General features: G+C 46.5%; 2 protein-coding genes across 2 annotated transcripts in view; both read left to right on the top strand.

The window, feature by feature from the left end:
• Positions 1-13,219, top strand: part of T265_09986 (hypothetical protein) — a gene marked incomplete at both ends in the record, with an annotated part of 45,400 nt that extends 32,181 nt beyond the window's left edge. The window contains 6 exons of the mRNA XM_009176223.1: positions 5,035-5,181; positions 7,697-7,949; positions 7,991-8,219; positions 8,263-8,533; positions 11,860-12,016; positions 13,190-13,219. Of these exons, the coding sequence (XP_009174487.1) occupies positions 5,035-5,181; positions 7,697-7,949; positions 7,991-8,219; positions 8,263-8,533; positions 11,860-12,016; positions 13,190-13,219 (1,087 nt within the window). The remainder of the gene's footprint in view (positions 1-5,034; positions 5,182-7,696; positions 7,950-7,990; positions 8,220-8,262; positions 8,534-11,859; positions 12,017-13,189) is intronic.
• Positions 13,220-17,420: 4,201 nt separating this feature from the next.
• The window catches only part of T265_09985 (hypothetical protein), a gene marked incomplete at both ends in the record, with an annotated part of 11,468 nt that continues 6,728 nt past the window's right edge, over positions 17,421-22,160 (top strand). The window contains 2 exons of the mRNA XM_009176222.1: positions 17,421-17,450; positions 20,033-20,274. Of these exons, the coding sequence (XP_009174486.1) occupies positions 17,421-17,450; positions 20,033-20,274 (272 nt within the window). The remainder of the gene's footprint in view (positions 17,451-20,032; positions 20,275-22,160) is intronic.

Below are 22,160 nucleotides of genomic sequence, written 5' to 3'. Positions count from 1 at the left end.
CTCATTATTTCATCGATGATGAAGTTGAACAAGAATGGGGAGAGTGGACATCCTTGTCTGATACCACATTTTGTAGGGAGGCTTTTGGAGAGTACACCCTCACCCGCCCAGAAGTATGTGAATATGGGGATCGGATTATGTTTACAAACTTCTGGAGCATACCCTGTTTAACAAGTGTAGTTAACAGAACTGATCGATCAACAGAATCGAACGCACTCTTGACGTTGAGGAATACCAGGATTGTGGGTCGTCTGTACATGTGGCGTTGCTCTAACACCTGACGGATTGTAAAAATGTGGTCAACGCAGCCCTACCCGGTCGAAATCCCGCTTGATTCTCAGGAGTCAAGGCTTCGCGTGCCGCCATAAGACGACGAAGAATCAATGACGCCAAAAGCCTTGTCACAACAGGCGTCAAACTAACACCCATGTGGTTGCTACATTCACTGCGAGTACCCTTTTTGAAATGTATTATTCGAATTTCGCTCATAGGAAAGCTGTCAGCAATCAAGGATCATGTGGAGCAGGGGGCTAGCTAAACAGAAGTTTCAAGATATCATGAGTCATTCGAATGACTGAAGTTTCTTTTGAGCAAACTATACTGCTGGCAGTGGCTACCGTTTTCAAGGTGTCTGGGACATTCCTGTATTTCAGAAACTCTATGATACCCAAGTTCTTCTCTCGGTGTGTCCGTTGATTCCTCCACCTGTGAGGAGGTTTAGCATCTCCAGAGTCGACGTATGCATTCGTTCCGAGCCTGAATATTAATTTTGATCCAGTTAACGAAGGTCATCAAAGATGCCCTGAACAAACGCAGGGACTTTTAAATCAATTCGGTCAGGTATCCCCTCGCTTCACCTTTTACATCTCAGACTGGGGTGTATTGAATGGCGATTAGATTGGCTCTTGCACCATCTTTTCGGAGTATGATGTCTGTACCCTTGGGGGCAGTAGAAGTGTTGTGTTCGATGATGGACGGAGTGCGGTGACGATCAAGATAAGAGCGGAGCAAGTGAGGACCCAGGAGCCAGGCTTTACTCATCCAAAACTTTGTCACTTCGAGCTGAAACGAGAAAAAGTGACTTAGCAATGAACGATGAAACGTTTTGAAGAACAGCATGTATACAACAACAGGCTCTTACTTCAGTGGCTTGGGGAGATGGGGCCAAAGAGCTACGGATCGGTTGTGCTAGCTTATATGATTGATGCGTCAATACAGGAATGTCAGTCGACTATTCACTGGGGAAATCAGGAGCAGAGGCTATGCACTGAGGGACAGCTTGGATGCATTCGCCCCATTATGACTGGACCATGTCTGGGAATATGTTTGTCCATTGATGTCTCGTCCCAAACAGTTACCGGGATGTGAATCATGGATGTGATCCCACCACAGGCAGCCGCTTCACCAAAGCAGCCGATGCAGTGAATATTTCACGCTGCCATTATTCCATTGGCATAGTTCCCCCAAAACCCAATTGCAATCAAACTATCGCAAGCTTCAACGCTCCTCAGAGCACTTCACACTCGAGTTTTCTAATTAAACCGGGTCTGAAATACTCATAAATAAGCTATCTGTTCGGTGGGCCGGTTTGTTGTTGGGGGTTTTGGTTAACCGATTTCTTTTTGGCGCATGACCACTGTGGAAGAGGGAACCTTGGCTAGCGTAGGAAGTCCAACTTCGAGAGTCGAAAGCTGCTGAGGTGCCGCTCGACAAACGTTCATTGATGCTTTAATGTGTCCCCCCAACATGTAATTTGTTTACACCCGTCACGGAAGATATGCAAATCATCGGACTACCGAAGGAGGATACAGGCTTCGGACATTAAACTATTGGGTTTTTCGGGGAAGGCATCGAACTACATCCCGAACTATGCCTATTTCGAGCTAACACAACCAAGGATTTAACTTACAGGTGGTCGCAACTTTGCTGCTAGATGCTCACCTTTTCCAAGTCATTTTATGCAGCTTGGACGCCAAAAGATTTTGGTAGGCGGATTTGAAGCGTCCTCCCAAGTTTACCTGACGGGATTTATTCTTATGTTCAGTTATCAACAGTTTATTTGAAAAATGAAGTGTTGTGCCGCTCTTAGCTTTGGACCTCAGATTAAGCTGACTAAGGGAGATTCAAGGAGGTCCTCGTAATTCCTCAGGGGTGTCCAGTATGGCCGACTGTCCAGTCGGTGGGGCGAGACGGCTCGAGTGGTTAGAGCGCGAATTTACTAACCGGAAGGTCCGTGGTTCATACCCGACTTCTGCTTCTCAACTTCCCCTATCTAGGCTTGGGCTACCTGGCAGTGTCCCAGCCCTCGTGCCTCCTTCGAGTGGCATGGCAGCTAGGCACCGAAAGGATTTTACAGCTGAATGATTATTATTATTACTTTTCGGTCGGTAAGATAGACTGCAAGGCATTTTGTACTTGGGTTGGTCCATGAAGGCCAAACCCATCCCAGAGTGTAGAATAATCCACACAAAGAGCATTGTCGTGGGAGCTATCAGTTGATCAACACCGAACACTTATATGCTTCGTCATCGGCCTCATCGACAGCATAACATCAGTGCCAAATACAGGTGCTTCGTTGCTGTAGCTTTCATCCGTAACTGGATAACTACAACTGGAATCGACGTTCATCGATCACTTAAGGGACCAGTATACATCTGTCCTGTTTGCTCTCAACAGAGTAAAATAAAATAACACCTGTAGCACCCTTACGGTGCCTAGCTGCTGTGCCACCCGAAGAAAGCACGAGGGCTTTAATACTGCCAGGCTGCCCAAGCCTAGACAGGGGAAGTTGAGAAGCAGAGGTGGGATTCGAACCACGGACCTTCCGGTTAGTAAATTCGCGCTCTAACTACTGAGTCATCTCAAGTTCATTTCCTCCAATGAGCAGTACGTGTGCAAAAATCGTAAGTGCTTATCCATTTCGTGCGATGTCGAAATGAAATCCTACAGGAAATATGACCGACGTCAACTTTTCCTCATCAACAGACTGGAACTTACCGTAGTGCGACTTTAGGTCTATAGTCGAACATACCCATGCGACATCCACAGGTTGGTCACCGAATATAGGCCTGACAAGCACAGTCGCCTGACTCTCCGGCTTTTGAGTCAAGGACTTCGTCCTATCCAGGTTCGGGTGCCCCGGCATCATCTCAGCCCGCATGCAACCATGAATAACGCAATTCAGCATACCGTCATGCCAAACGGGCCTTCGTTTGGTGACATCAACCCGGTCGCCTTATTCGCTTATAAGCCTAACTATGGTACTATCCACTTATTCATTATTCTCCTACCTCCGATCCCTTGTGGTGATTCCAGATTCCAGCTGTATGCATGTCACGGAAGTGACCACCGCTCACACATGCCACTCTGGATTCACTTGAACAGATCCCCGTTTTCATTGCAACCTTAAATGTTCAAATCCTTAAGCAACCTGATTAACAAGATGCTCTTACATCCACTCTCGATACTCCGTGCACAGACTTTCGCTTGGTTTCTGAAGTCCAAATACAAGATCCAAGCGCAGTAATTGAGCCTACGTCACCTGGTTGTCTAGACTGCTAAGTTGGTGTTTTCCGGTGTTGATATAGCCCTCAGCTCCCGAACTGAGGCTTCCTTGGTTGATTGGATACGTGTAAACACTCCATCTCTCTGTCTTTCGTAAAGACACACCGGTCAGAATACTGGCTATTCTTTTTTCATAGTTCCTGTTCATTACCAATCGAATGTAGCTCTGATTCTGAGGTAGTGGCACTCCTATCAACCATGAAGGTCCCAGATCTAGTTCTAATCGCAGGATATTCCAGTTCGGAAATGGGGCGTCTCAGTCTATGTGACGAGCGATTCGGTGGCTGGTTAAGTTTTGACACGGGATATGATGCTTGTGTCCACGTCCTTTACTGCCGTGCCTACCACCATTTCCTCGACAGTACTGGATTCAGAGTCATGCTACCTGTCATCTACCTGCTGCTGAACATTCGTGCGACCAAATCGATCACACAACTGTTTGCAAAGACTGGACCATGCTTTCACCCCATGTAGTTTTTTCACAATTTCCTGGGAATGCGGAGTACATGTCCCGATCAACGCAAATCATTAACCATGATCATCTCGTTCATCGTGGGCTAGTCCGTTTTCCCAATAAACCATTTGCCAGGTCAACCCTATAGGCAACGATGGTTAGGCCATGTACGTTGCAGCGCTTTCTTTGCCCAGTCATTTATTGGGGGAAAACCAGCCGAGCTGGAGCTCGGCGGTTAGGGCGCAAACTCACCGACTGGAATGTTCATAGGTCGAACCTAACCTCGGCATGTGGACTACTCTTGTCTAGGCTTGCACCTAGCCGCATCTCAGTACTGGTGCGTTCTTGTGGCACAGCAGCAGGGGTCCCGATAAGTTGTTACAGCTGAGTTATCATGTTAAAGAAAAGTTTAAGCAGGAAGTTAGCATACATCATCGAAGTGTTTATCGATACATTTCGGTTCTCTGCATTTACTTGAATGAAGACTCAACCCAATGTCTTGTGATGTAAACTGCCTGAGGTGAGCTCGAGACAGTGGTGGTTGAAGTGTGAGATACTGTTTGGAATGCCTTTGGTTCCTCTTCGCCCTTAGCTTTCTCTTTTTTTCAGGACTTGTTGACTTTGCAGTGTGTCACCCATGGCGATGTCTTTGAATCGTTTGGCTGCCACACACATATTGCTGCTTAATGACCATAGCGCAACGTTCCGCTAAGCAGAAATATATCACTTTTCTATCTTGTGTACATGACAGTTAGCCGTACAAACTTGTCCGAGCTGCAAACAAAGCCTTTTTGTTCATTTCAGTCACTTTTCTATCTTCTTGTGTACATGCCAGTTAGCCGTACAAACTTGTCCGACCTGCAAACAAAGCCTTTTTGTTCATTTCAGCATTATTAGCGCACCCATTTTCGCAAAAAAGATCACCACTTGTGATCCGAAATGACGTCCGTGACGCGTAAACGAAATCGCCCCGAAGATTGGGGGGATCTTGAACCCTCTCCTGTAATACATATTAGCGAACTGCCCGAGCATACGCTCGAGATATTTCTGCTGCGTACATTTGAGCAGTATGGACCCATTAAAGACGTGACGATGATGCCCCAGCGCGGTCAAGCCCTAATCGAATTTGCGGATATTAGCTCGGCCGAAAGTGCTGTTGTCAGGTGAGTTTTTCGTACCTTGTTTTCATTCATTCATATTAGTGATGTAGTGCAGGTGGTGTGTAAAAAATTTCTGCATGAGAATTTGTTTGTGTTTGGCCAGTATCCGAGGGCCGTTTAAACAGGCCTAAGGCCTCACATACATTAAGCTGGTTGCATTTTCCTGGGTTTCATTATTTTTATAAACCGCTTTGTTTCGTGGTACAACAGTCAGAGTAGATGTACCTTATCCGCTTTGAGACAGGCAGCGCTGATGACCACTTGCAGCTGACGTGCCTGTACGTGGCTGACGACCCGGCTATTCAAAGTGTCCAGCGCGAATACAGGCTGCTAAGGTTTTTTTGGTTAGGCGCCCACAGGATGGACCAAAGTCGTCACTCTTTCTTACGAACAATTCCAGTCTATATACAGGCCCAAACATAATCATATTTCAATGACTACCCACCGAAAGCCCAACTGGGTGTTGTGGCACTCGATAATCGTTCAGCTGTAGCACCCTTTCGGTGCCTAACTACCATGCCACCCTAAGGTTGCACGAGGGCTGGGATACTGCCAGATTGCCCAAGCCTATACAGGGGAAGTCAAGAGGCAGAGGGAGTCGGGTTCGAACCACGGACCTTCCGATCAATAAATTCGCGCTCTAACCACTTATCCGTTTCGCATATCTCGCACTGGCATACCTAGTAATAATGAAAGTACACAAATGAGTACAAGCTGAGCAAATCGTTACAACTGTTTGTTATTCCGCAATTCTTCCGCGTGGTCTTACGAGTACGACGAGTACGCGGTTATTACAGCTGACAGTGATGATGATGACGAGTGCTTGCTGTCATCTAGCCGCTTCACGGAACACGTTTAGTCCATCGTCCTAATCATCATTGACAACATCACCGGAGTCGATATACAAGTTGTCTACCGCCACTGGTTCAAAGAAAGTTCTCATGTGTAAGGAAGATAAAAATGGAAGAGTCGATGGCCCAGTGCTATCCTAGCCTTACTAACCCACATCATTACTCTCCCTCTGACACTCAGCCATCGTCTGAATAGAAACGGGCAGTAAGAACACCATGGATTTCGATCTTTTACCAAGCACAGGGCGGAAAAACGGGTTTCACCGAAAGCATGCAGTCATACGTTGGACGCTATCACGCTATCCCGAACTCTGCAGGGTAAACATAACTCCTCTCCGGTAGACGAGAAATTGCTTGTGCGCCGGATGTCCTCCCAGTCGATACCATCTCACTTGAGGCCACTGCCAGAGTAACCAGACTAGTCAACTTAAACACTAGTGAAGGGTGTCCCACGAGAGTGACGATTGTGCTACTGGAACAGATATCCCGGTTCCCATTTCTGGTCTATCATGCTAGATAGTTAATCGAGTGTAGTTGTTTTCTAATAATTATTTTCAGGCACATTACAGTTGGTAAATTATAACCATATTGACTGTTTTTCTCAATTCTTCTTCAGTACTGCACAGCTGTCCGTGACACACCATTTGATATATTTTCAGTCTACACAACTATTTCGATCAATACCTACTGTACTTCATCTGATTTAGTTTTTGTTTTCCTCAGTTTGTTCGATTCACTATCCCCACCGCAATAGCTCGTCAACAGCCGAGGTGTGTGCCTGTCCAATCGTACACGCGATTCCTCTACTGAGAGAGAGTATCCTGCCTACCGGTTCGATCGATCTCGTTACAGAATGCGAAGCGACCAGACAATCGTGTTGTTTTTTATCTCTTCGACTGGCAAAATTGAACTTTCTCCTCATACTTTATTTGACCGTTAAATAACGAAATCTCACTGATGTGGTATGCGACTTGCGGTGTCCAAGTTTCACTGGACGTACTAAAATCGAACGTAGTGCGGTCGTCCCTGTCCGTTTACGTTCTCTCTTTTTCTGTAGAAACCAACCCACTGATTGTCTAGTTGAACCATTTGGATGCCATATGGTGATCCGGCCGTTGATCTCAAGTTTTCGAGCATCGTACTTGTTGTAAACCACAACACGATCGATATTGATTTCATGTCCTGACGGACTGCATCGAGAACATACAATCGTTCACCCTCTTCTATTCGCCGTACTCACTGTCACTCTTCCTAGATTTTAGGAATTTGTCTGAGTAGACGAACCTGAAATCTGGTTGGTGAGTAGCTTTGGGCTGGGAATCTTGTAACTTCAACATAGGAGATGTACCATCTTTGTTTCACTCTTAGCGGCTTCCTAGAATTCTAAACAATTGTACTAGGTCTTGTTCTCCAGTCAGCTCCCGACTGTCTATGTGCCCACAAGGATTTCCTCGCTTGTCCTGAAACTGATGGGCTTGGAAGGCTCTGCCTCCCTCCTTCTTGAAGGATATCAAGTCTCCCGAACCGAGGGATAAGCCTGGTCAAACATTACTGGAGCTAAACGATATCCTTGGCCCTCTTTTATCCTATGAACCTCCCCGATGTCGCGAAGTTTGTTTGCCTCTTCAGCTGTGACAGTAACCCTCTATTCTCTCTTGTTGATAAAGGTGTTCCGAAATTCCCTTGACAATCGCCAACCATCGTGTTCGGGTCAACTATAGCACCTCCAAGCGCATTGTCCAGCGCCAGCTTGGAGGTGAGTCTGGTCGAGACTACTCAGATGGTCCCTTGGAAAGTCGAGTTCTACTGTTCACAATCTACAACGCACAATATCCAATCACTGTGGATGTGATTCACCAGATAACTTCACGCCATGGACGTGTGTTGAGAATTGTCATTTTTCGGAAAACTCATGTCCAGGTAAATCGATTGCACGCTAACCACTTTATTCTCCCATCTAGGCTATGGTTGAATTTAAAAACACAGATGATGCCCGTAACGCCAAAAGAAATCTAAACGGGGCGGACATCTATTCTGGATGTTGTACTCTGAAAATCGAGTTTGCTCGACCCGCACGGTTGACTGTGCTCAAAAACGACCAGGAAACATGGGACTACGAGAATTCCCTCTTACCCACAGATCCCGGCCGAATTCGTATCAGCGATGGTCGTGCGAATGTCTCACTTTTGGGTAGGTCGCGCGCCATTCCCTGTCGTTCTTATTGTCCAACCAGGTCGATTCGGACGTTCTCACGATAGACACGAAGGGGGGAGTCGTTCACAAAACGGAGACGCTGGTGGATACAGCTTTCATGACAGTTTTGCCAGGCATAGTGGCGCACTGTCCTTGGGTGCTCCAGGCAGCACACTATTTGATCAGCTGGCTTTGTCCGTTCACCCATCGCTCGCGGCGGCAGCGGCGGCTGAGACTGTTCTGCACGGCCGGTCAGCAACGCCAGTCGTGATGGTATACAACATGGATATGGATAAAATGAATTGCGATAGGTCAGTTGCAATTTTCATCTGTATTCAGTTTGCGCTCCTTTGACGGAGGGCGTTTCTCGGGTCATCACTAGTAGATCGTGAAGCTAGGTGAGCCCCGTAGCTTTATTTTGCCAAATTCATGAATCTGGCTCATGTTACATTGAGTTGAGCGTCCTCCGAGAAGCTTGCTTTTCTTATTTAGGAGCTGCTGACTTTGCTCCTTTTTTTGTCAGCAGGTTACTCATCGGCTTGGTAGGACCTCGACAGGGCCCGTGGATCTAATCCGGGGAGGCAGACTTCCTACAAACCATGAGTGTTCCAGCAGGATATTTCTATGGCGCTAGCTTGTGATAAACCCATAAGATGAATGACACCCTGGCTTCTCAGCTTTGGAAAAAAATCATTCAGCTCTAGCCACCATGCCACCCGAAGGAACCACGAGAGATACGATACTGCCAGGTCGCCCAAGCCTAGACAGGGGAAGTCGAGAGTCGGAGGTGGGATAGCCTTCTGACTGGTAAATTCGTGCTCTAACTAATGAGCCATCTCTCTTTAAAAAAAGAAATCGTTCAGCTGCAACACCCTTTCGGTGCCTAGCTGTTATGCCACCCGAAGGAACCACGAGAGATACTGCCAGGTTACCCAAGCCTAGACGGGGGAAGTCAAGAGGCAGAGTTTGGGTTCGAACCACGGAACTTCTGATCAGTAAATTCGCGCTCTAACCACTGAGCCATCTTGCTTCAGAGGTACTGTGAAAACAATCCGGGATTCGAATGCACCCGAGAAATCCCCCTCTGCAATAGACGCCTCATCTAGAAACTGTTTTGTAGTTCTCCTGGGACTGTCGACATTCCGAGGTTAGTTCCATGTTCACAATCCACCTCTGTTTTGAAGACAGGGATCCCGAATTAGGGGTAACAGGTGGCTAACTGAATTGCTCGATGTACTGTGACCACCGGTCCAAAAGTTTTGCTTTGCTGGCTATGAGAGAGAGTGACTGTAGTCGCTGATAGTTTCGCTAAAATGATGCTCCCGGGTACCGAGTCGAACAAATCAACTGGAACAGCCTGCGCACGTTTCCAGCGTTTTCACACCCTCCATTTCTTGCTTGCTTGCGTGCCCTTTTTCGTAGCACCAGCGTGCGTAACTCTCCCTCAAGTTTCTGTTAACTTGATCACCTTACCTATATGCTGTCCTGTTAGGTCCCAAAAGTTTTTAACCCACGGCGTGATAAGTCAGCCAATGTACAGTGATTTTTTTAGTGCGGAAAATGGTAGCTATGTTAACGTGAGGAAACACTATTTTTCAGGACAGTCACTTGCCGCGTACTTGCAGGACTGCGAAAAGTGAAGCCAGAACGGGGATGACGAACCCATTTTAGTGTGTAGGCAAATGGTTCGCCAATGAACGACAGCTCAAAGCCCCCGCAGGTCATTAGTCTCCAGGTTCACAACGGGATCGTGCGTCACCTAGAAGTGAAGCTCAACTGGAATAGCTGTTGACCATTTTACTGAATTTTTGAACAGATCATCATCAGACCATTTGGTTAGTGTGAGCTTCCAGCATCATTGATGCTCTCTTGCAACCTTGTAGCCGCCTTCCGCACCTCAAAATTGGATACATCCACGCGAAGAGGTATAATGTTCCATCCCGGACTGTCATCCCCACTGAAGTACGTACCTGACATCTCATCATAGACTAACCTTTATCAAACTGTCTGTACGCCTTTGAGGGAAGTGGTCAAACACAGCGGTGACAACTAACCTTGTCAGACTAACACCGCTGATTGTCATAACTCCTTTCCAAGCTGAGCTTGTTTTTATACCAGGACTGTCAACTCCCGTGTCCGTTGAGGTACTCTGTCCATCAGTTAGGCACGGTCCCTACAACAAATTGTAGCTCTGTCTAGTCGGGGGCGAGATTGACCAAGTGGTTAGAGCACGAATTTACTGACCGGCAGGTCCGTGGTTCGAACCCGACCCGCTCTACCTCTCGACTTCCCCTATCTAGGCTTGGGCGACCTGGCAGTACCCCAGCCCTCGTGCCTCCTTCGTGTGGCATGGTAGCTAGGCACCGAAAGGGTGCTATAGCTGAATGATGATAAGAGCTCTGTCTAGTCACTCCACTCCCAGAGGATAATTTCCACATGATCAGTAACAAAATCCCACCTGACAGGCTACGTAGCACCTGTTGCCCAGGCGTTTTGAGGAAGATGACGTCTGTTCAATCACCTGAAAAAAACGTTTGGAACCAATTGCGAACTTATGGTGAGCAACAATGCGATCTTTATGCAGCTTTATGAATGAGACACAATAGTGGGGCTGCTCACATACCAGTTAACAATAGCTTTGTCTAAGACATTCCGTGTAGCTAAACCGGTCTTAACCTCCTCCTCGGTTTCTGTGACCCTTCTACAAACCAGGGAACCTTCTACAGCGCCATATATCTGCTCATTCGATTGCTCCTGTAGAGCAGCGTACGTAAGCCACACGACGGGACAATTGTCTGAACTTCTACGTGCTGCTCGGATTAGTATTAGAACAAGATGTAACGCCTTCCGAATAATCTTTCATGTACCCAATACAAAATCTATGGCCGTCAGATTTTGTCTGCTGATTACGGTAGGAACTCGCCATTCGACAGTCCAGCTCAACCGGCCCTCACTCGCACCCCAAGACCCTTTGTGCACACACACTTGGTGAAACTTATCAACAGGTCTGTCATAAGTGAGATATTCAGTGTGGTTCTGGTTCAGTCTCCCGTCAAAACTTCCTTGGTGTGCAGATAAGTGCACAAGTCGGTCTGTTGGCAGCTTCAGCCGTCACCGTTTTGGTTTAGGTCATGGCGTTTAACTCTATACTACTCAGGTTCTTTTGAGTAGCTGCACGAATCAACGGTACTGAGTACCTTAGGCAGTCCGGAAAACAATGCGCATGAACGCGATTTCAGCCGGTCCCAAAGACTAAATCATGTGATGGAACCGTTCTCGGAACTAATTACTCATCTAGGCGCCTCTTCGCTGAATACCTCTACTTATTGTTGTCAAGATCGAACATCACTCCAATTCCGTTCTTCGAAAATGCTAAGTGAATCCTAGCATCAATTCGTCCACGCATGATCTCGCGTATCTCCTCGACATTGTTCTAACGCGAACCAAGTCTAGTGAACTCATTCTTCTGTTAGATCTAGTTACAGCTAGATGATACATCCAGTTGTTGGATTCATATGCGATTGCTTGGGTGCTTTTGTGATATTGTTAGATGTGTTGTGTAGGTGTGTCTTAATAACTGACTGTTCTAGATTCTTCTCTATTCTTTACCCAGTTTTGTGTATTTTGTATCTTCTAGGTTATTCAATCTACTCTGCTTGTACGGGAATGTTATACGTGTGAAGTTTTTGCGTTCAAAAGAGGGCTCAGCTATGGCTCAGATGGGAGACACACTCAGCGTGGATCGTGTCATTCGAAATCTCTCCGATGTACCTCTGCTTGGCAACCAACTTCAGGTTAGTTGGCCTTAGTTGACCCCCGTCCTCATTTTCAGTTCATATGTCGCACCTCATACTGTCCTTTTAATGATTCGCAACCTTGCCTGACCTTGTCAGTGACACTCGACCCTTCGATGTTCAATTTGTGCGAGACCTTTTTGATCAGTGGTTAAGATGCGATCTTACTGACCGTAAAGTTCTTCATTCGAACCCAACCGCGCCGTCTCGACTGGTCCTGTCTAGACTTGACAACCTGACATATCAGCCTTCCTGCTTCTTTTGAGTGGCATGGCAACTAGACAACGAGTGAATGTCACCCTTGAATGGGTACTATTATTAGTAGTAGTGTTGGGAATGAAATCGAACACTGTGTTTCATGAGAAACCTTTTATTCGTCAAACAAATCTAGTCTTGTGCTTCTGTTCGTCATGAAATTGTGCGGTCTCGGACTGGGAGGTTGTTGTATCGTGGGTGGCCGTCTGTTGGGTTACGCCTGCAGTGAGCCTGCCAGACTACGCGATAGGGAAAAGACAGAGAACTCGGGACACGACTGCATTGTCAGGACAAAATATACAAAGCTTATGCATAAGTATATAAGATGACTATGGCCAAATATGGTCATTCACTCGTTCGTTCTGTACAACCAATGGCGGTGTTCCGGTCGTAAACAATTTCAGGCCCACTCCGCCGGCCGTATGTTGCTAAGCCGTGCTTGGTGAGCTCTGCCAGCGCACTTGCTTTCCGGACGTGTCGTACCGATGGCGACCTTGGGGACGCGTCACTCTCTGCACGTGTACTTTTTCCATGTTTGGGTGCGTTCTGACAGAGTTAAAGACCTCTTCGAGGCAGATGGTCCGAAAATCTAATTCTAATTTGACTGCTCAATCGCTGATAAGTTACTTGTTACTAATTTGACCATCGTACATTTATGAATAGAGTACGAGGGCGCTCCATTGTCTGTGTATGATCATTCCTCGCATGGCTCCTCACAAACTGTTGTGTTCTCTACTAATCAGTCAATCAACCATGTCAGTGACACACGAAATTGAGAAGACAAAAAGCCTTGAGGAAATTATACTGCGGCAACTGAACAGCCAATATCGAGATCCGAAGAATCAGGAGTGGAATGGAACAAACAGTCCAATGAAAGGCTGAAATATATAGAGAGAAATGTGAGCAATATGTTCGTAGGAAGAGTGCCTCCTAACATCTCCTCTTTGAAGTCATTGTTCGTACGACTGAAGTTGTTGTTTCAGTTGCGTTCGCGTGACAGGCTTTCTGATCCGGTCGGTCCATCTTCTGGGTGTACAACTTTTGAAAATTTCTGGTTCATTCATCGGCTCTGGAGATTTTGGCTTTTGAGCCAACCCAAATGTGTCGAGAAGAATCTCCAGTGGAAGAACAGGGTCGAGTGTAGGTGCCGCTGGAAGATAGGAAGCGTGTAGCTGATTGGCATGACGGACCCAGATAGAGGAGCCTACATTTACCTCATAGACAACTCTTCCGGCCCGGCGCACAATTATGCCTTGGGTCCACTTTTCCGCGCCACCACGATAGTCTTTCGTTAGCACAGACTGGCCAGGTATAAATATGTTCTTTGCAGCACCGTGATGTCGGTTGAACAGAACTTCCATGTTTATGTTTCTACCGGTTGGCGAATGTGGTGTTGGACGGATGACGTCAACGGGTAAGCGGACCTTCCGGTTCATAAGTACCTCCGCCGGGGACTTACCATGTGGAGCGTTAACATTTGGTGTCGCCCTGTAACTCAGCAGAAATGTCTCGATGATTTCCGGGGTGGTCCCCTCCCCTTTGAGTTTTTGGAGTGCGCGTTTGAAAGTGTCCACAAATCTTTCCACTTGGCCATTTGATTGTGGATGAAATGGTGGTGATCGCACGTGTTGTATGGCATTTTCTTGACAGAAATCGGAAAATTTAGCGGAAGTGAATGCACTGCCGTTGTCGGAAACAATGATATTTGGAACTCCGAAGTGGCTAAACACATGTTGTAGTTTTGAAATGGTAGCCTCAGCAGTAATATGGTTCATGCTGAACACTTCTGGCCATTTGCTATAAGCATCTACTAGGATGAGATATTGTTGGCCGTTGATTGGTCCCGCAAAATCAACATGAATTCGTGACCATGGAGTTTCTGGGACAGGCCATGAACATAATTCTGTTTTTCGAGGGGATTTCGCAGATAGTTGGCATTTGGAGCACTTGCGTACAAGTTCTTCTAACTGCTTATCCATGCTCGGCCAGTAGACATAACTACGTGTTAGCGCCTTCATGCGGTTAATACCGGGATGTCCAAAATGAAATTGTTTGAGGACATCACTCCGTAATTTCGGGGGCACAATTACTCGTTCTGCGAAGAGTAAACAACCGTCAACCTCGGAAAGTGAGGATCGACGTTGGTAGAACGGTTGAAGTTGTTTATCGGAACGTACTGCAGGCCAATTTGTGTGGTGAAAATGGAGTACATTTTGAAGTAACGGATCACGAGGAGTGGCGTCGCGAACCATGGGGGAAGTAACTGGGAGTGCACGAATTGTAGTAGCAAGCACTGCGTTAACTTCTGGTTCCACCGTTATCGAGGCAACAACAGCATCCTCGGGTTGTTGACGTTGAGAATCCACGAGTCTTGATAATGCATTAGCTTGGCCAATAGCATCAGTAGACTGGTGCTTGATGGAGAAGTCATAGCCCAAAAGCATTGTAGCCCAACGTTGCAAACGGTTGGCTGTGTAAACAGGAATGCCTTTCTTGGATCCGAAAACGGCGAGAAGGGGCTTATGGTCAGTGATGAGCGTGAACTGACGTCCATAGTGCATTTTGTGGAACTTCTTGATGGCGAAGATTATTGCTAAAGCTTCTTTTTCAATTTGACCATAATTGCGCTCGGTAACTGTTAGGGATCTAGCTGCGTGGGCAATTGCTTTTTCGTTTCCGTCGGGGAAAACGTGAGAGATGACAGCTCCAATACCATAGTTGGATGCGTCTGAAACAACAGTAATGTCCAGGGCTGGATTGTAATGTGTGAGTAGTAGATCAGAGCTGAGAAATGACTTTACTTTGTCAAAAGCGGACTGGCACTGATGTGACCAGTTCCAAGGCACATCCTTTTTTAGAAGATGATTAAGTGGTTCACGGACACGGTGCATGTCTGGCAAAAATGAACTGTAATGGCTTACTAAACCGAGAAAGGAGCGCAAGGTTGCTAAATTCGTCGGTGCTGACATTTGTTGTATGGCAGAAATATTTTCTGGGTCTGGATGACGACCATGTTCGTCAAAAATAAATCCAAGATATTTGATAGAAGTGAGAAAAAATGCGCACTTCTCTGCACGTAGACGAAAACCATATTGTTGAATCCGTTCGAGTACGCAATGTAAACGATGCAGAAGTTCTTCTTGACTAGAACCTGTAAGAATGATGTCATCCAAATAAGCAGCAACTCCTGATAGACCGTTTAGCATGGCATCCATTGTTTGTTGAAATATTGCTGGTGCAGATTTTACCCCAAATGGCAAACGGTTAAATTGAAACAAACCGCGATGTGTGTTAATTGTCAGAAGTTCTTTGGAGTCATCAGAGACTTCTATCTGAAGGTAAGCATCAGCAAGATCCAGTTTTGCGAAACATCTTCCACCATTGAGCTTGGTGAACAAATCTTCTGGTACCGGCAATGGATATTGGTGAGAGTCTAACACGGCGTTTAATCCAGTGGAATAATCAGCACATATGCGCACCTTGCCATTTGCTTTTTTGATGACAACAATGGGAGCTGCCCATGATGAATGGTTTACTGGCTGGATAACTCCGGATTGCTGGAGACGAACAAGTTCATTCTCCACAGTTGCGAGAGCAGCAAATGGCACGGGACGCTTCGGTCTGAAAATTGGTGTGGAAGCAGGTTGGAGTTTGAGGCTTGCCTTGGTTTTGGTACAGCATCCAAGGCCACTTTGGAAGACATCGTTGAATTTTGTCTTCAGTGTGTTAGTAAAGTGTTCTGCAATGTCTGAGGAGGATGAAAATTTCAGAGTACTGCACACAGATGATAAAGGTACACGGAAAAGGTCAAGTTTCTCGATCCAATCGAGTCCGAGTATGTTTAATTTCGGACAATCGGTGAGATAGCACGTTCCTGAGAAGTGCACATTGTTGAATAACACATCACAAGACAACTTGCCTGTTAGTTTTAAAGTGCTGCCAGAGGCGCTTTTGGCCCGATGGTTCGTGGAGGATAAAACAGGTTTCCCAATTGATTCCCAAACTGAACGTGATATTAATGTAATATCCGAAGCTGTGTCAAGCTGCAAACGGATCGGGAATTTGTTGATGGAAACTGTTATGTATTTCCTGCGGGATTCAAATTCAACTTGAAACGTAGCAAACAGAGAATTGGATTGTATTCGTTGCTTGTACGTCCGCCTTTTGATTGAGTCTTTCATCGGACTGTTATCGTTCTTTGGGTTTAATGGTGATTTGGCATTGTGGGTACGGCAAAAGCCTTCTTTATGGCCCCAACGATGGCATGCTTGGCACTGATGTTTCTTGAATGGACAAAAACGTGCATAATGCCATTCACCACATGACCAACATGATGTTGGTGGCTTTTTTCCAGGAGTGACAGCGGTTCGCTTCAATGTCATGACGCTGCTGGAAATAGGCGATCGCGACTTTTGCTGTACCATTGCGGTATCATGTTTGAGATTGCGCAAGCGCTGGCATTCTGTGGTGAGGTCTTTCACAGTAATGTCTTTTTCGTGCTCAAGTTTGGATAGCAATCGCGTGCGAATATCTGATTCCTGAGAAGATTGAAGTCCAGCGACAAAAATGAGGCATTTGAACTGATCTTCTGTAAGCGATTGCAGTTGGAATTTCTCACATTCGCGATTAACGATACCGGCAAAAGTAACGTAATCGTCGGCCTCACGCTTGGCCAACTTGAGTCAATTGTATCGGACATTAAAAAGTGAATTTTGGTCACCAAAAATTTCGCGAAGTTGGTCCACCGTCTGCGCAAAAGTCAAATCTTTTGGGTGTTGTGGAAGGATAAAGTTGGTGAACCGGTCGTGTTCGAGGGTTCCAAGTTTCCGTACGAAGAGACGGGATTTCCACGCATCATCTTTGCCGGTGAACTCATTCAAGAATGTATCCTCCCAACGGCTGTACCACGAATCAAAGGTGAGACCAGATGCTGGCTCATAGTGAAATTCAGTTATAGTTGCAGCAATGGAATCCGCAAAGGATAGTGAACTACCACTTTGAGATGAAACTGAAGTTTGTAGATTGATAACTTGAGTGAGAGACTGGATAAGTCGCAATTGCGATTGTTCAAATTGCGCTTGTTGTTGTTTCAAATCCTCAGCTGAAATTGACATTCTTGGGTTCGTGAAGGGTTCCCGTCGCCAGTGTTATGTTCTCTACTAATCAGTCAATCAACCTTGTCAGTTACACACGAAATTGAGAAGACAAAAAGCCTTGAGGAAATTATACTGCAGCAACTGAACAGCCAATGTCGAGATTCTAAGAATCAGGAATGGAATAGAACAAACAGTCCAATGAAAGGCTGAAATATAAAGAGAGAAATGTGAGCAATACGTTCGTAGAAGGAATGCCTCCTAACACAAATCATGCACCGAAGTACAGTGGTTCCAGCTTCTACAGCTTCATTCGTCGAGGACAAGAAGAATAAGGGAATAAGAACGACGCATTGAACGGGATGGCCCAATTAGTTCATCGACATCTAATGGTTCCGTTTGTCCGTTGTGGAACGGAGTTGGAGCTACGCAGTGAAGGCGATAGTTTTGACGGTGGCTGCGTGACGCAGCCGTATCTGTCAGGGTTACAAAGCATTGGTTTGTCTCGCCCCCATTCGCGAAGACACCATTTACCAAAGTAACTAAGTTGACTTGTAAGATCTTTCGAGAGTCGTTTCCCGGTCGTGACCCGATCGCTCCATACGACACAAGGAAGGGCAGAGAGGACCGACAAGCGGTCTTCTGGCATACGAAACACCTGGCCCAACCAGTGTAATCTAATCTATCGATGGAGAATGAACTTTCCCGATAGCAATCTGACCTACCCGGGATTGCTGATCTGGTGTTCTCACCAGACTCGCCTCATACTTCAGAGGACCCTACGGTCAAGCAGAGAGGGGCTTCGGTCTTCCGCACGCAGTGGTCACGTTTCTGGATGGATCAGAGCGCTAATTTGCTGACCGGAGTGTTCGTGGTTCGCACTCAACCTCCGCTTCTCGATTTCCCCTGTCTAGGCTTGGGCAACCTAGTAGTATCCCAACCCTCGTGCTTCTTTCGGGTGGCAGCTAGAGGCCTAGCAACAAGCTCTGGCACTGACAGACTTTTTGCAACGCGTCATGTTCTCCGTTGGAGCCAAAAATGAGAGAGCTTTGTTGTTGCAAGTGACCTAAACACACGAGTATGTGGATGACTGTCAGCTCCGCTGAACCATCTGAGGATATGTTTGCAACTCAAATCATCCACCTGGACATCTTATCCTCGAATACTTGTGTGAACGTCCACCACACACCACCTCCGTGCGCTTTTCTGAGTCGTCCAAAGCTGGCGTGCATCTCTTAGCCAATCGAAACCTGTTTGACGCGGATATAGGTTCTTCAGGAGCTGATGTGGAATGCACTCCACATCGTCATTTCATCACGGAACTGATCTCCTGCACCATTGTATGCAGTGTAACTGCACCACGCTCCGTCAGTCTTCGGATCTCGTTCAAGACTAGCTTATCTTTGCTGGTCCTGAGTACTACCGAAGTCGGAAGATTCTCACCGTCATCGTCATCAGTGCTGATAATGAACACTGCCCCTTCATTAGCACACGTATGGGTAATATTGGGTGTGAGGCGTGTTTTTGCGCTTTATGAATGTGCAATAGAAAACCACTGAAGAGATATGGAAATTCAAAAGTATTGCATGTGGACCCAAGCACACAATGCAAACAAGCCCTTGGGTGGAGCCCGAGCTTGCAACCTATGGCAACTAGGCCACAGCGGACGCCGCCCACACATAGCACACGTCCCACGTCGATGCGCTAAATGTTTGTCAGTGCCGTTATTGAGCCCCTCGTGTAACGTCCATATGGGCGAGATACTGGTGAAAGGAAGAAGGCCTTCGCTGCCAATTGACGGATTGCAGACTATTGGACAGAGAAGCAAAACTCTCATTGGCATCTTATTTACAAAACCTGGACAACACCTACTACTCGCATGCCTTCCCACCAGTAGTATCACTGTCACACTGGTACCACCCGGATCCTGAACGGCATCTGCAATGTGCACCATAACTCAGCTGGTAGAGCACCTGTCCGGTAAGCGAGAAAACGCCGGTTCGGTTCCCTCTAAGTGCCTCTGTCTTTTTTGTTTCCACTTACAATGCATTGACCATAATCACATACTTAGGTGTGCCACTGTGAGTTGTCTGGCAAGCGTACTGATTCTCACGATGCTCGATGCCATACTGATAAGTCTTCATTCCGAGACCCTGTCGATCAGGAATGTGCACACAATTATTGGTCTTTTGAAAACCAATTTCAAAATCTCCCTTATTGCTGCATCCAGTACACCCCATGACGTCTGCTGGAACCCGCTTTGACGAGGACCAAAAGATGACACTCGGAAGACATTACTTACCCGAAATTAAAACATCAAGGCAGTCATGATACTAATCGAGTCGCGTTGACTGCGCTATCCTGATCGGCAACAATAGTACCCTGGAGAGTTTAACTCATCTCTAAAGAACTTTGTCATGTCAGCATCCGCATTCCTGTTCCTAATCCGACAGTACCGAATTCCTCACTCCAGGAACGTTTCAATCTAACAGTCTCATAGATTTGGATAGCAGTCGATGGTCCTAGTGTGGTGGATTGACTATTTACACGGTTATGTAGAGCACGCGGTCACATTTGTTTGTTTACTTTTATCTAGGTTAGTTAAAACGGTAATCTCCTATTTGTATGGATCGCTTCCGAACAAGTTGTTTTTTCCTGATATCCGCAGATTCGACCGAGCAAACAACTCGTGATTGTCGATGTGCCAAAACCGTTCGACTTGCCGGACGGCACCCCATCGTTCAAAGATTACACCGGATGTCGTGAAAACCGGTACATTAATCCGGAGAAAGCTAGCAAGAATCGAATCTATCCACCGTCGAACACACTACACTATTGGAATTGTCCACCGGACTTCTCCGCGAATGAATTGTGTCAGATCTTTGTCGATTGTGACGCAAAACCTCCATCGTAAGCTTTTAGGCGGTCATATTCCTGGTGTGTTGTCATTTTGACTGTCCGTCTGGTTTCGTCGGCCTCTCTTCCATGTGTGTTAGCCGCTTCAATCGCTGTTTTGCAAGGAAACCAATTGCTTATCGTTACTACTAATTATTCGACTGTGGTTTCGCCTTACAACATTCGTATTTGTCTAACCTAGCCAATCTTTTCATATTCTGATTGGTCGGATGAGATTATCGATCACGAATTGCTTCCTACCGTCCTATCCTTTGGGCCCCGATTTTTTATTAGTTCGTCAAAAGTCGGCTTCTCTCAGTTGTCCATCAGATGGAGTCCATCGCAAGACCCCACGGCTAGCAACTGTATGCTTTTGGCTGACCCAGCAGCGGGTGACTTAATCTCAAAGTTCACTTGCTATAACAACCGGTTGCTAAGCCCTGGCTCGTGGTCTCTGGTCATCAGACCAACAGTTTAGAAATGCCAGCATAAGTGTACCTCACCGGTCCTGTGTACCTCCACCTGGCAAGCCCCAATGGGAGCTTCGAGTGTCCCAGTTTTTGTGATCCGGGAACATCTGACTGTATTTCGAATCCACGACGTTCTAGGGATAAAATCATCCAGGGTTGATGATCGCTTGTTTGTATTTCTTATTACCGGAAATATGTTTTCTTAACAATTTTGAAAACAAAGGCTTTCCTGTTATTACGGTTCGAATCGTCCAACTTATTGCGTCACTAATCCAAACTGCTTTTGAACACGTATTGGCTTATTGCAACGGCCTCAACAAACCCGAGAGCATGTGAATTTCGATGACGAACAATGGTGAACTCGGTGGTAAAAGTAACTTGGTGACTTGTGATGGCTATGCAGAATTGTGTTGCTTTCCCCACCAATTCAGTTCGGTGTTTAAAAAAAAAGGACTTGAAGAAGCACGTGATCTTGCATCCTAATCGTGGCCGTTTGAAAGCAGCCATAAAGCCTGTTTTTTCGGCTACGGGCACCGGTGTTGACGGAACGATATGAAGTACTTGGATCTATCAGTCTCTGCGCTATAATTGTTATTCATATGGAAGTAGCTTTTAAACTTCCCAAACGGACTGCCTACTCACAAGTACTCGGTAGCTCAAGATTGCTCAGTGATTACTGACCAGAAGAGAAAAAATCGCTCAGCTGTAGCACCCTTCGGTGCCTAGCTGCTTTGCCAACGGATGCAGGCTCGAGGGCTGCGCTACTGCCAGGTTGCCCAAACCCAGACAGGGGCAGTTGAGGTTGTGTTCGAACCACACACCTTCCGTATCGTAAGCTGGCGCCCCAACCACTAGGCTGTGTGGGACAAAAAGTTCGGTGATTCGAACTCAACCTCTGCAAATCGACTGCTCCTTTTTAGGCTTGGGCAACACGGCAGTATCTCAGCGCTCTTGCTTCGTTCGGATAGACGCCGAAAGTGTATTACAGCTGAACGATTATTACCAGTTGGTAGCCCGCCATAACAAGACATGTCCGAGGCTATGGTTTCGCTGTGGTTGTTTGCTTGGTTAGCTTCCACAACCCCCGTCCTGACACACGCACGCTCCACTGTGGTTAGTGGACCAGTGGTCTGCGATTGTATACAATGTATCAGTTGCCACATAACTAGCGGGCTTGACTGGAAAGCTAGGCCGGCACGTTCATCTAAACTTGTGGGACATAAGTTCCACAGGTGGAGTATCTACATTGCTCGAACCTCAGGTAGCATAGACCAACGTCAAATATTTCGCTACTAAAGAAGGCTGTCTGACCAAGTGTAAGGTCATGCTTGTGGACGTGCAGTCACTGAACACGCCCCTTACAATCCAGGGAGAGGTACTGGAAGTTGTGGAGCGTTTTACGTATCTTGGAAGTTGTATTAGTTCTGATTG

This window comes from Opisthorchis viverrini (assembly GCF_000715545.1).
Source record: "Opisthorchis viverrini unplaced genomic scaffold opera_v5_328, whole genome shotgun sequence".
Taxonomy (NCBI): Eukaryota; Metazoa; Platyhelminthes; class Trematoda; order Opisthorchiida; family Opisthorchiidae; genus Opisthorchis; species Opisthorchis viverrini.
The sequence above is the reverse complement of the archived record's forward strand: the minus strand, read 5'-3'. Positions and strand labels throughout refer to the sequence as shown.